Source organism: Polistes dominula, unplaced genomic scaffold (assembly GCF_049000335.1).
Source record: "Polistes dominula isolate Pdom_NZ unplaced genomic scaffold, Pdom_raw_medaka contig_49, whole genome shotgun sequence".
Classification (NCBI taxonomy): Eukaryota; Metazoa; Arthropoda; class Insecta; order Hymenoptera; family Vespidae; genus Polistes; species Polistes dominula.
This window is the reverse complement of record NW_028300914.1, coordinates 3,439,533-3,453,199: the sequence shown is the minus strand read 5'-3', so window position 1 is coordinate 3,453,199 and position 13,667 is coordinate 3,439,533. Positions and strand designations below refer to the sequence as shown.

The 13,667-nt window shown below is 33.7% G+C and overlaps 1 protein-coding gene across 4 annotated transcripts; it reads right to left on the bottom strand.

The window, feature by feature from the left end:
* Positions 1 to 677: 677 nt before the first annotated feature.
* zyd (sodium/potassium/calcium exchanger zydeco) lies at positions 678 to 11,501 on the bottom strand. 4 transcript variants are annotated; one of them, XM_089169783.1, is made up of 9 exons: positions 10,658 to 10,932; positions 10,091 to 10,188; positions 4,512 to 4,685; positions 4,186 to 4,373; positions 3,861 to 4,098; positions 3,655 to 3,786; positions 3,370 to 3,585; positions 3,181 to 3,282; positions 678 to 2,675 (listed from the first exon to the last, which is right to left on the bottom strand). In XM_089169783.1, the coding sequence occupies exons 2-9, from the start codon at positions 10,128 to 10,130 to the stop codon at positions 2,332 to 2,334; spliced, it is 1,434 nt and encodes a 477-aa protein (XP_089025909.1). In that variant the 5' UTR covers positions 10,131 to 10,188; positions 10,658 to 10,932; the 3' UTR covers positions 678 to 2,331. The 4 variants fall into 4 exon arrangements, with proteins under 4 accessions (XP_089025909.1, XP_015181394.1, XP_015181396.1 ...); XM_015325908.2 differs by lacking the exon at positions 10,658 to 10,932 and adding an exon at positions 10,378 to 10,640; XM_015325910.2 differs by lacking the exon at positions 10,658 to 10,932 and adding an exon at positions 10,420 to 10,640.
* Positions 11,502 to 13,667: the final 2,166 nt, after the last annotated feature.

The window sequence follows — 13,667 nt, the reverse complement described above, 5'->3', positions numbered from 1 at the left end:
ATTTCACTGGCCGCTCGCGGACGACTTTCTCTCCCCCGTTCGTTCGTTAGACGTCGTTTCCTCTCTCTCTCTCTCTCTCTCTCTCTCTCTTCTCTCTCTCTTCCTATATATCTATGTGTATGTGTGTGTCTCTCTTTATCGTGTAGAAGAGCGGGAAATACGTGCAACGAGGCGAACACGTCATTGAATTCGTGCCAAGGGTAATATGGATTCTGCGGCATGCGATCTCGAAAGCTTTTCGGGGAGAAATACAAGAGTATAAGAGAGAAAAGAGAGTGTCAAAGAGAGAGAGAGAGAGAGAGAGAGAGGAAGATAGATAGAATAGAAGACACAATATATGTGTATGTGTATATGAGAAAGAGAGAAAGACAAGACGATATTCCTTCGTTCGATCTTTCTTCTTCAACGTGTCCCAATTGTCAGTGGCGTGTGCGCCTTTGTGTCTCACATAAGAGCCCACAAAAGGGCATTTTCGGCTCGGTGCCATCAAAAGTATAAGCTCCCAGAAAAGATAAAGTTATGGTGGGGGTAATGATTCAATTGCTGGAGGGATGATATGGAAAACTATCGCGAGAGACAGATTTTCTTTTCTTTCTTACTTTCTTTTTTTCTTTTTTCTTTTTTATCTCAACCGGTTAGTTTTTTTTCTTCTTTTTCTTTTAAATCTTTTCTTCGTCTTCTTTTCTTTTCTTTCTTTTTTTTTTTTTTTTTTTTTTTTAATCATTTTTAATAACTTATTACAGTACTTTATTCGATTATTAATTACACTCTTAAGTTGTGATTCATCTAGTAGGTACAATTGCGGTCGCAAAAATATTGATACAATGTTTCATTATTTATTTATTTTTTTTTTGTTCTTTTTCTATTTTTTGGCTTTTTTTCTATTTTTTTTTTTTTTTTTTTTTTTTTAATAATAACCATGTTTCGTTTCTCTTGTGTATGATGCGTATATTATGTACGTGTGTATGAACGCGTGTGATTTATTATTATTATTATTATTATTATTACTATTATTTATTATCATTATTATAATTATTATTACTGTTATAATTGTTATTATTTCATAAGAATTTTTTGTTGTTCTTGAGTAAGGCCACGATCCACGGAGAGAAATAAATGACAGATTTCAAATTACAATCCTTTTTTACATCGAGCATCCATTTTCTTTTTTTTTTGGTTTCTTTGCTTTATCCTTTCCTAAGTAATAAAGGATCTATTTATACTGTATATATGTATATATATGTATGCATATGTATCAACTAAACGTTGTTTATAAAAGCGGCAGTCTTTTACATGCTCTCGTTCTGTCTCTAGCTTGACAATGATAAAATCGATTATTTTTCATAAAGCTTTTGCTTCACAATTTTTCTCTATTTTTTTTCAATTTATTTATTTGAAATTTTATCGAATAAAACAAAAAATATGAAACGAGTTTCTTCTTCCCGTGGACCGTGGGCAAACGATCGGTCATTGACAAATGCAAAATATTCGTTAAAGTGATTTTTGCTTTTTTTTTTTTTTATTTTAAGATGACCGATAGAAGAAAAATAATAAAAAGATGATAGAGAGCTTCTTCTTTTCTTTTTTTTTTCTTTTGCGAGATTCCTTACGATTAGAAGTTTTACGTTTACATCTTAACAAATTCTTACTTTCTAAAACTTTTGGTCGGAATTAGCTGTTCGTCCTCGAACGGCCGGCTTGGCACTTCGTGGATCGTTTTTATTAACTGTAAACTTTCATGTTTTTTTCTTTTCTTACCGTTGTGTACAAAATGCGCCTTGTGAACAAATGTTAAATGATATATAGACAAAGAAATAGAAGAGAAAAAGAAATAGATAACAAATGATGAGATTACAAATGTGTAATACATGAAAATATGTCAAATAAAAACGGAGTAGTAGTATGATGATGGTTGTTGTTTAAAATCTAAAAGGATTAACTTAAAACTCGACAAAGTAATATAAAAGTAATTAGAAAAAAAAAGAGAAAGAAAATGAAAAATAAAGAGAGAAAGAGAGAGAGAGAAAGAGAGAATATGAGCAATCTTATACAACGTTTATATAATCACGGCGATATTAGAAAAAAAAAAAACGGTGAGACCACGTAACAACACTGCATATTTGAGGTGATTGAGGGTTGAAAGGGGAGAAGAAGGAGGGGTAGGGTAAAAATAAGCACTCTCTCGATTACGATTATTAATCATATCGCACACGAATGTCTCGTAATATCGGCGATATTTGAAAGAGAGTAACCCGCAGAACTTTGAACGTTGTTTAATAATCGTGTACTTGGAGCATCGTCAATCTCCGTACATCCTTCGATGGTCGCCGATCATTTGACCGTCCTCTGACAAGTTGGCAAATTAACCGTGAAGAATACGTTGAGCTCTATCAACGAGGCCAATATCAGGAATACCGCGTACATACACAAACAGGCTCGGCCTACTTTTCGATCTAGTTGAAACTTATTCGAGGCGAAGGCGATGTAGAGTAACATTAACGTCGATAACAATGATATGGCGCTGTACTCTAAACCACCGGAATTTATGCTGATGTAATGTTTCCCCGGTTGCGTGGGCGAAAACGAGGATTTTATTAACCATGGTAGACCCAAACATAAGAGTATGTCGAACGTGTTAGAACCGATCGAATTACTTATTCCCATAGAACCGTGTCCTGCAACACCCAAAAATAACACCAATGACTGATTATTTTATTATTTATGTTATTCAAATAAATCTAATTTATACTAGCACGATTTGTCGATGTTCTAGTATCATAGATATGGCAATTTACCAACTTGGATCGAATACAATATATCTTTGAGAATTTTTGTCATCTAAAGTAAACTACTCGGTTCCAAGTATATTATTTTGATCTATTTGTGTTTTTTTAACCTCTTAGGCACTACGCGCCACTATAGTGACTTTTGCAGATGATATCTTTTAGAATATATTATACCTAAGTGTATTATTAATTATTAAAGTAAATTGTTAAAGTTAAAGTATATGCAATATATTTTAAAGAAAAATTATATTCTTTAATTGAATGTACTCGCGTAGAGAGAACGGCATTGTCTATTGAACCCTGTCGTACAGAGAAACAACTCCGCCCAAAATTTAGCAATGCCTAAGAGGTTAAATTATTCAAACGACGATTATTTACGTTCTTACTTCTTTACCTTGTTTCGCGACGATCACGCTTGATACTGCTTCCGGTACGCTGGTACCAGCCGCGAGGAACGTAATACCCATTACAGAGTCTGGTATCTTCAGTGTATCGCCTGAAATAATGACGTATCTCGAATTGAATCTGTCAATTGTCAACCGTTGTCTTTAATCATTCCAAAATTAATAATCAAAACTCTCACCGATAATCGTGATCATCCACGCTACCACGTAACTCAACGAACCGATCCAAATGATACACATCAGGAACGTAACAGGGAACCAATTTTTAAATCGTGGCTTTTCGCAATCTGGTATTGTACACATGAATATCAGATGAATCGGCCATGTCATAATCCAAGCTGTCTTTCTGATCCATCCACCTCTTGCAGGCCAAACTAATAATTCGTACTCGTAATCTGAAATAATAATCAATGAAATTAATTATGGAACTCATCATATTTTGGTTTATATTTCGTTCGTCTTACTCGGTTCAGGATTTTCTTCTTGTGCTTTAGTACCACCATTTTGTAATGGTACATCTATGGTTGCTATTTGTTCGACACGATCACCAGACGATTGTAATTTATCGGGTCTGGGTAAATGAATCTCATCGGCATCTGTGATACAATATTACACACAAAAAATGACAAGTGTTATTGAAAATATTCCATTTGAACAATTTCATATTTACCGGTAGCGATGTGACAGTCCGTCGACGAGAATTGATCGCTGTTTGCACGAAATCTCGTACACCGTTGAAATGATTTATCCCAGTACATGACAGCAATGTAAACTATGTAAAGTAGAACCAGGGTAAGTGCCTCGTACCACTCGACGCGTTCGTCGTGTATGATGCATATTAAAATGGCGACTGTTACACCATAAGCTAAACAATCCCTGCTAACAGGCCACCAATCTAATGGTACAACCTGAACATATTCAAAAGAAACAATATTAACATTTGATAGAAGAACAAACGTATGAAATTGATGAAGAATTTGAATTTTAGGTCATACCATTCCTGCACCGATCCCACAACAAGCAGGAACGGCAAGAATATTGAACACCGCCGATCCGACGATGGTTCCAACTCCTATGTCACCTTCGGTAATGAAAGTACCGATCGCATTGACGAACAATTCCGGTGCGGACGTAGCAGCCGCCATGAACGTCGCACCAGCTACGTCTTTTGACATCGACAGTGCTAAGAAATGTAAATAAATAAAAGGAGAAAAGGAGAGAGAGAGAGAGAGATGCATGATTCGTAAGATGAATAATTCGAATATTTAAAACATCGTTGATTGATTCAATATTTTCATCGATACTATATCCTGTTACCTACCGTGACATATTTTTTCTACCGCAGGTACAAAGAATTTATCGCATACTACTGCTAATGCGATAAATAGATAAAGGGACACTATTACGTGCACAACGACGGCACCGCCTTGCCTCTGTGCCTCGTCAAACAGATCATGTGGAAAATCTTCTATCGCAGGTGGTGTGCAATTTATACCTGCAACAAACAACACAACGTGTCTTTTTTTCTCTCTTCTCTCTCTCTCTCTCTCTCTTGGATTTAACAACTGAGCCGTGATAGATAAACCTGTCCTGCCTATTCCTCCTTCTCTTTCCTTTATCTTATACCTTCACGTGTATATAATTAAATAATGATTATCTAAAAAAAAAAAATAAAATAACAAAAGGGAAGTAATTAGTAAAGTATTACAATATTGTTAACTAAATTTTTCATTGGAGATTCGATAATCGTTAATCTCGAGTACATGCGAAACAATGCACGTGCATTTATTTCAAGTTGAATTCTCAGCGAATTCGATGCATATATATATATATATATATATGTGTGGTAAGGTACCTAATACCCAAGTTAGATAATTCGAGTAGGGTTGTTGGAATATCTGAGGAAATCGTATTAACGAGTAAGGAGATGATCATCGATTGGACCTATAAAAGTTAAGAGTAAACCAAGTTTCGAGTGTTATTAGGTCGTCGGACAGGAACAGTGAGCCAGGCAGCAGCACGAGCCGTTTAAATCGTATTGTAGCCTACTTGTAATTATTATCATCATCACCATCATCATCATGATGATCATCATGATCATCATCATCACCGTTGTCGTCGTCGTCGTCTGTACGGTAACGGAAAACGAACGGATGTTCCACACCCTCCATACTTGCTACTGCCGTAAAATACACGTTGTACTTTAAATTACGTAACAGCCACGGGAAACGCGTCAGAGATCTCTAACGTGAAAGAACAACTGAAAAAAAAACGCTGTATGTGTGTGTACATGTGTGTGTTAGTATCGGGATTGTATTCGTGATTATTACTATTTTCAAATAATAGATAAATAGTAAGAGAATGAATAATAATGATAATTTATCACGCGTGCCTTGATCATCTTACATCTGAAGATGACAACGTGCTAGAATTTCGATTGTTTTTAAGAATGAAAATGAAATATTGTTTCGTAAACGTGTAAATAGTAACAGAAGGATTATAATTGAATTGGTAAAAGGTATTATGACGATGACGGGTGTGCAAACATAGTTTAAAGTAACGGTGGCATCAAGTTGTGCATCGTGTAGCGTTAAGACGGTGATACGCCAAGTAGGAAACGTCTCGTTAAGGTCAGTCATTAGTTCAATTTTACGAAAGCTGCGTGTCGTGGAATTATTTGGCAAACAACTACGTGAGAAAAGTCAATTTGACAGTTTATCTGTCATTTTAGATTGTGTTTAAACAATAAGAGTTAACGGGAAGATTATTTCATGAGAGGACGACAAAGACGACGACGACGACGACGACGATACATTTATTCGCACGTATCCATAGAAATGTTGAAACTACGAAACATCTTGCCCAACACCACCACCACCAAGCCCAGTAATAATAGTAATTTTAATTCGTAATGATGAATAATGATATATAGAACAATAGAGTTTTAATTTGTTTCATTTTAATCTACTTCTACTACTTCTCGGTTTACTTTTTTTTTTCCTTGTTTTTTTTTCTTTTGCAGTACATTTTTTTCTCTTACGTTAGAGAAGAAAGAGAAAGAGAGATCATTATAAATAAATAAAGAGAGTACAAAAGATGGGTATATCACTGCGGACGGGACACGTGCATACGGGAGTTCGTTCGCATGCGCGCGCACAACGTAGCGCAAATGGGACACAAAAAATGTTGAAGCGCGCGCTTGTTCGCTCACTCGCTCACTCACGGTTTCTCTTCGGGCTATTTTAATTTGCAGGGGTCAATTGGCCGGCCGGTTGGTCGATTGGTGTCTGTGCGAATTTATACCAATGGATTATAAGATCTTTATGTTGTCTTGTAAATCCGTTTCAACCCATCCACCCCCACTCCCCTCCCCTCCCCGTCCCCAAATTCGTTCCCCCATCTCACACATGTCGCATCTATAATTAAATTAAAAATTAAACAATAAATTATAATAATCTTTAATAAAACACACAGTCACACACACCTGCGTGTACGAAGGGGGAAGGGGGAAGATTCGTTAATTCTACGAGTACGCGTTCAATCTGATGGATAATTCGCAGGGGTGAGGAGGAGGTTTGCTAGGATTTATTATTTTTTTCTTTTCCAAACGAGTCGATAAAATGTTCATGTTCATCCCTAAAACACGACCTGGTTGATTTTTTATTTTATTTTTTTTCTCTTTCTAACCTTTGATTAAGTTTTCAAACTAGAAATAGAAATGTATAGAATTTTTATTAAGTATTCTGGATTAGTACAACCTTAGGATTTCTCAACTTGGTACATTGTGAAGACCAATCAATTATAAGAACATACGAGGAATAAGAAAAAGAGAGAGAGAAAAAGAAGAGTGTAGAAAAACATAGAATCACATAAAAAAAGAAAATGATGTTTATACATCATTTTCAAGATACTTTAAATACCACTGCCCTATCATTTATAAAAATTTATTTTGATAAGAGAATAAGATCTTTCTTTTCTTTAATTTAAAAGTATATTATTATTATTATTTTCCTGTGTTTTATATATTTTTGTGTTTCTTTTCTCATAATACCCAGATAAAACATGCTCTCATTGTAAAGCTTATTTGGAAAAATAAAACTAAAAGCCCTTTCTTTCTCTCTCTCTCTCTCTCTGTATTTTTAAGTACGGTAATCTAGGTATTTCTTTTCCAGCATATTATTATTATTATTATTATTATTTCTGTCGTTTTATGCTATATACTTTACGATACTTTTATGTTACTTTAATACCACGCGTATCTCGTTAAAAAGAAAAACAAAATAAAAATCATCTCAACGAATCTCTTGAACAAAGTCGAAGTTTTTTGGGTTACAGAAAAAAAAAGAAAAAAAGAAAAGAAAAGAAAAGAAAATGTGTGTGTCATTTCTTCAAACCTAGCAGCAGGACAAGCTTTTTACTCCCCAGCCGTAAGGCTAACACACAAGAGTGGTGTGTAGAATGTTGTGGGTGTATTGGTGACTCGTACCGGTTATACAGCTATGTGGTTGATGTGACTTCCTACCGATTAAGCAACCTAAAGAAGTTAAATTGCTCTCATTCAACTGGCCAGAGTAGATGCCATTCATGCCTAATGTACGTCGTATAAACTAGATATAACGCGGCTGGACAACTCGGCCGGTCTCGAGAAGGGTCGATCGCTGACCGAAGACCGGAATCATTTCTTTCTTTTTCTTTCTATCTCAAATAGAAAAGAAAAAAGAAAAAGAAGGAAAAGAAGATTATAAGATGAAGACGAAGAAGAAGTAGAAGAAGATTATAAAGAATATGAAGGAGTAAGAGTAGGAGTAGGAGAAGGGGGTGGGTGGGTGAATGAGGGGAAAGAATAAAGCGAAGCAACGATATGTACAATACAATAGTTTGAAGAAACGAGGGGTCAGAAAAGATCGAGGAATGAAAACCTTTGCCCCCTACCTCCTCCTCCTCCTTCTCCTCCACCTACCCCCTTGTCCCCCTCCCATCGGTTAAACTCTAATTGATTTTTATCTAGCTTAGGTAATTATTAAGAGTACTTAATTCGCGCTTAAGGCCACGTAAGTGGGGCCCCTTAGAGAACGATCACCGGGTTAATACGCTAATGACACCACCACCCCCCCGCCAACGTTGTCGTCTTCGTCTTCGTAGTTGTCGTTGTCGTATTTTCTTTTTATCGATGCCGCCCATCGTTTCGATATATTTCAACCTGTACTACTACTACCACCACCACCATCATCAAATGATATTATTACTAATGTAAGTGTTGTATTTTTTTTTGTAGAGTCACCAACAAACTTTCTCGTCATCGTTGCCGAACTATTAGGGTGAATCAAATGTTAGTAAGGTGTTTTTTTTTTTTTTAATTAATATTTATGAAATAAATAAAATATTCATTATGCAGTTTCAAAGTAAAGTTACGATACGATAAACGAATGGAATTTTTGGTTCAACCTAATATCCATCGATACTATTATTTTTTCTAACAGTTTGGTATCCCATGTTTCTTTCTCTTTTTTTTTTTTTAATTAAAGATTTATTTTTCACGGCCACGAAATAACGAAATGATAACACAAGTTTGATAACTTGTTAATTTGTTATTTCTATAAAATAGTATATCAATGTTATATGTTATTATAATAGATCGTAAAAGAGAACTTTCTTTTTAGAATTTTGAAGATCGATACATAAAAGTGTCGATAAAATGTATAACGATGATCATAGTAGTTCGCAAAAAAAAGGGGAAAAAAAAAAGATAAAAACCCTCTCTAGAGGCGGTAAATCTGATATACTTAAACCCTCGTTAAGTTATACCACCGAGAAATAGATTTGCGTTACGGATTCAAGTTACACTTTTGCGCTTTTCCCAACCAGAGGTATCTCGAGATTCTTGTCTCGTTTATAAAAGCTTTTCCCGTTTCCTCTATTTCTGTCTTCATTTATTTCTCTTACTCTTTCTCTCTTTCTCTTTTGATTTCACTCTTCTTTCTTTGACTGATAAATAATCATTAGTAGAAAAAAATTTGTGCAAATTTCATGACAAATTAATTGGATTATCGATTTGATCAAAAAATAGGTTGAATTCTTTCTATTTTTCTATTTGAAAAAATTGATTTTAGTAGAAATCTTCTTCTGAAGAAAAAAACTTCAATAACATGGAATGACGAAAAGTTAGATGATAAAATGTTCCTCAAAGGGGAAACAATCTCAAATCAAATGAAAACTACTCTTTGATCTCTTTGGTCATTTTACGTTTGCCAAAAAAACCATCACTTGAAATCTTTTTTCCGAACAATATCGATTTATCTTTTTCCATTATAGTAGATCATCAACTTTATGATTCCTCAATCTCACGAAAGGTAAATTTCATTTTTCAAACAAAAGGAACTTATTTTACTCTAAAATCCTCCTCCCCCACGTAAATAGAGGAACCACGCTAGAAGTTTACTTAAAATTGAGAAATTGTAAAACGAATTGAGATAAGTTTCATGAAAATTCGAATGAACGATTACGAATGAAAATCTTTCAATGTACTTCTTCTAAATTTGAATCATAGCAATTGAGATTAAAAGGTGTAAGTATTCTCTTGAATTATAACGTGAAAATGGAACATTTCAAAAGATCTCTCTCTTTCTCTCTCTCTCTCTCTGTCTTTCTCTTTCCTTTTAAACTTTCATTCTTTTCAATGAAAACAAAAGAAAAAATTGTTTTGTAAAAGTTGAGATCAAATGAATTTTATACACACATGTTTTAATAAGAACAAATCAAATTAATTAAACGTATCGTGTGTGTTTAAATTTTGAAGAGGAAAATTGAGAGTGAAAGAAAAAATAAAATAGTTAAATGAGAAAGAGAGAGGGAGAGAGAGAGAGAGAAAGAGAATGAAGAAGGGTGAATAATCGATCTTACCGTTAGACCAGGAATGAGTTATCCTCGTAAAATTCGACATGATTTCCAGCAAAGCATATTCTTCCTATCGGTTAGACGATTTTACGAATAGAAAAACTCTAACATAAATGATTCCAAAAATATCAAATCACCGATTATATAATAATAATATTAATATTATAACTATTATTACTATTATTATAATAATAATACTATATTAAAACGATGGTGACAATTATTATTAACGAACTATATGTAATAATAATAATAATAATAATAATAATAATAATAATAATAATAATAATAACTTTGTTATTTTATTTATTAATTCCGTATTTATCGTTAAATACTTGTTGTTATCACTAAGAAGGATCCTCTCGCGATCGCGTTAGCGACATTTTTCGATCGTTTTTCAATGACGCGAATGATTCTCATACTCGTATTGAGTAATACTTTCGCGAAAAATATCAACAAAAAATTGAAAATAAAAAAAAAACTAATAATCTTCTTTAGTTAGTTAGGATGTTGCGTACTATCGAACTTAAACCGTATATATGAACGCACGAACGATTTAACGACGTTAAATACCGCGATTTCTGGCGTTGCTGTCGTCGTCGTTGTCTTCAACGTCAACGTCGTCAACGTCGTCAACGTCGTCAACGTAGTAGTTGTATTGCAACCCGTTTTCTCTTTCTATAATATATCTCTTTTCGAGTACTATACTATCTTGTCCACATCTCTGGACCGAACCGAGAAACGTCACAAACGGAAATGTCTGGATTACAACGCGCTATCGTATTAAATGATGTTTTGCATTAACGTTGCCGTGATTCGAACGTCGACTTCTTCTTTCTCTCTCTCTTTCTCTCTCTATTCCTCACTTCTATATTCTCTCATTTCATTTGCACGCTTTATTTCATCCCCCCCCTCTCTCTATCTCTCTCTCTCTCTCTTTACCCCTTTCACTTCCTCTTACTCTAACCATTATCTTTACATCTCCCCCCCCCCACCCCATTTCTCTCTCTCTCTCTCTCTCTCTCTCTCTTTCTATTTCTCTTTCATTTAAAGAAGAAGATACAAATTTTTCTTCATTAATTCAATCTTTCCTACTTTTTTTTTCTCTTTTGTTGAAAATGTATAATACCCCAATTTGTCATACAAGTGAAGAGAATGAATTTTATTGGTGAATAAAACAACCAGCACCACTATCAGGCACCACCACCATCACCACCATCCCTACCAATGGTAGTCGAATTTTGGAAAAGTAATATTTCGCAACCAACCTCCTCCTAGGTCAGACGTATCCATGTTGTCAATCCCGTTGTCACACACATACTACATTAACAACTACTCCGAAGTCCGACATCGTTTGTTGGAATCGCCCCTCCCTCTACTCTTCTCTCTCTCTCTCTCTTTTTCTCTCTCTATATATTTTTCTGTCTCTCTTTGCTTCTGGCTCATGCTCTTCGTCCGAGTCCGCTGAAAATCGTGGCTCTCGATGGTTTTACATATACATATACATATATTGTAGGTACATATACGTGTATATGTACGTTTCGAAACAATTTTTTTTTTCCGCTTGAAAAAGCATCGCCCCGCGAAACGTCGAGTTCGCGAACCTGCCGAGATGTAGGTGTGCCAGGTACGCTAAATATAAATATATTTCGATAACGAATAATCGACTTTTTTGTTTGTATTTTTATTTTTATTCTTATTATGTCTTCATTTATATTACTTTTTTTTTGTGTGTACCTTTTTTCGAAGAAACACGTTTTGAATATTCAATTTTATACATGGATTATTTTATTATCAACCCCTTATTCTTCGATTGTATTCAAATATCGAGTAAATTTATTTATCTAGATTTTAATTATTCAATAAAAGAGAGAACATTTTAATTAATAAAATTATATCTGTCATTAATTATTTGTTCAATCAATGAATTATTTATTATTATTATTATTATTATTATTATTATGCATTATAATTTGAAATTATTCATCATTGGTTCGGATTCGTTATGTTTGATCTTTAATAGTTTTAATAGTAATTTCATAAATGTATTACAACAACAAAATTAGAAAAATAACGTAACGTGCATGATGACCGTAAGAAAATAATATGATTGTTCCTTTTCTATACTGTGATTGATATTATTTTTAGTCAACTAATTTTCTCGCCATTAGCCGATATTTTTCTATTAACAATAACCAAGTAATATAAGTGCTTTCTGCGGAATAACAATAAATCTAAAATGAAGTAATGGCTGGGTAATTTTAATAATTATATAATCTACAAGTTATTCTATGGGTTGACAGTTATTTTTACAAACAAACTAAAGGTAACAAAAATGATTAAACTCGTATATTTTTAACTAACTTTCTCATTATTTTCAAAATTGATAGATTTTATACCGCATAACTTGATTCGTTATTTTTTTTTTTTCATGCCAATAACAAAATATATTGTATGTGGGCTTCTGGAAAAAAAATAAATGAATTATTGGATACCATAATATATACTCAATTTTTAAATTACCCAATTTTTAATTAGGTATATTAATAGGTTAGGTTAATTGGGTACCAATAAACTCATATATTGCATATTGTGGGTTCTGAAAGAAATATAATATAGTTTATTTAATTATTAACACGTTGAGCGCCACACGAATTCTTAGGGAAATTCCCGTCAGGCCACAGGCCATCCTTTGTATTGAAAAAATAGTTGAGCGTGTCAGTCACTCGTGACGGACGCGGCCTGAACATAAGTCTAGTGTCAGTTACCGATGGCTGACATGGCGCTCAACTTATTAAGTCGCGAGCGGTATTTACAAATGTTTACAAAAAATGACATGAATGCAAAAATACAGAGTACGGAAGAGTTACAAATATAAGACCGACTGACTGACTGACTGATTAGCAGAATGACTGATATTAGACAGACAGATATAACAGACTGATTGTATAACTAGTGGACACTTTCTTACTTTTTTGCACAAATTTATATCCAAGATGAGCTACACCCTTTTGGAGAGGGAAGGAAATTATGAATCTTATTGACCAATAGTAGAAGGATCCACCCCCAATAGTCTACCGATGGGTACAACTTATTTTTTTGGTAAAGATCGTAGTGGAAGTTATGCATAAAGGAACTTTGTTTAAAATAATGGAATATCATTTCTTCTTATGGTGTGTTGCATGTGTTTAAATAGGAATCTGAAATCACGCAAAGGGCCCGACACTGTACAAAGGTTTTTCGTCGCACTAATATGTCTCGATAATTCTTGAGTTTGTTTGAGATTTTATTGTCCAGCAAAATATTTTTCTTAAACTTTGAATGAAGTTTTTTCTTTCACTAAAATCGACAGCGTATTCAAAATAAAATATAAAGGAAAGAACAAAATACTAGTCTTATTGTCTACATGTAAAAATAATTATTACTCATATTTATGTGTAAATAAAATGCATGTGTATGATAAAATGCAATAAAATAGAAGATATCAAATAAAACGTATGATTATTCTAATAAGTTAAATCGCTTTTTTGAAACTTAATTACGAATTCAAACTAATTTTGTTAATCTAATATAAATGTAATTA

Coding starts and splice junctions, on each gene's coding strand:
- zyd (XM_089169783.1), bottom strand. CDS start 10,130: ATGTCGAATTTTACGAGGATAACTCATTCCTGGTCTAACG. Junction 4,374..4,511: donor GGTAGAAAAAATATGTCACG/GTAGGTAACAGG, acceptor TACATTTCTTAG/CACTGTCGATGTCAAAAGAC. Junction 3,586..3,654: donor AGAAGAAAATCCTGAACCGA/GTAAGACGAACG, acceptor TTATTATTTCAG/ATTACGAGTACGAATTATTA.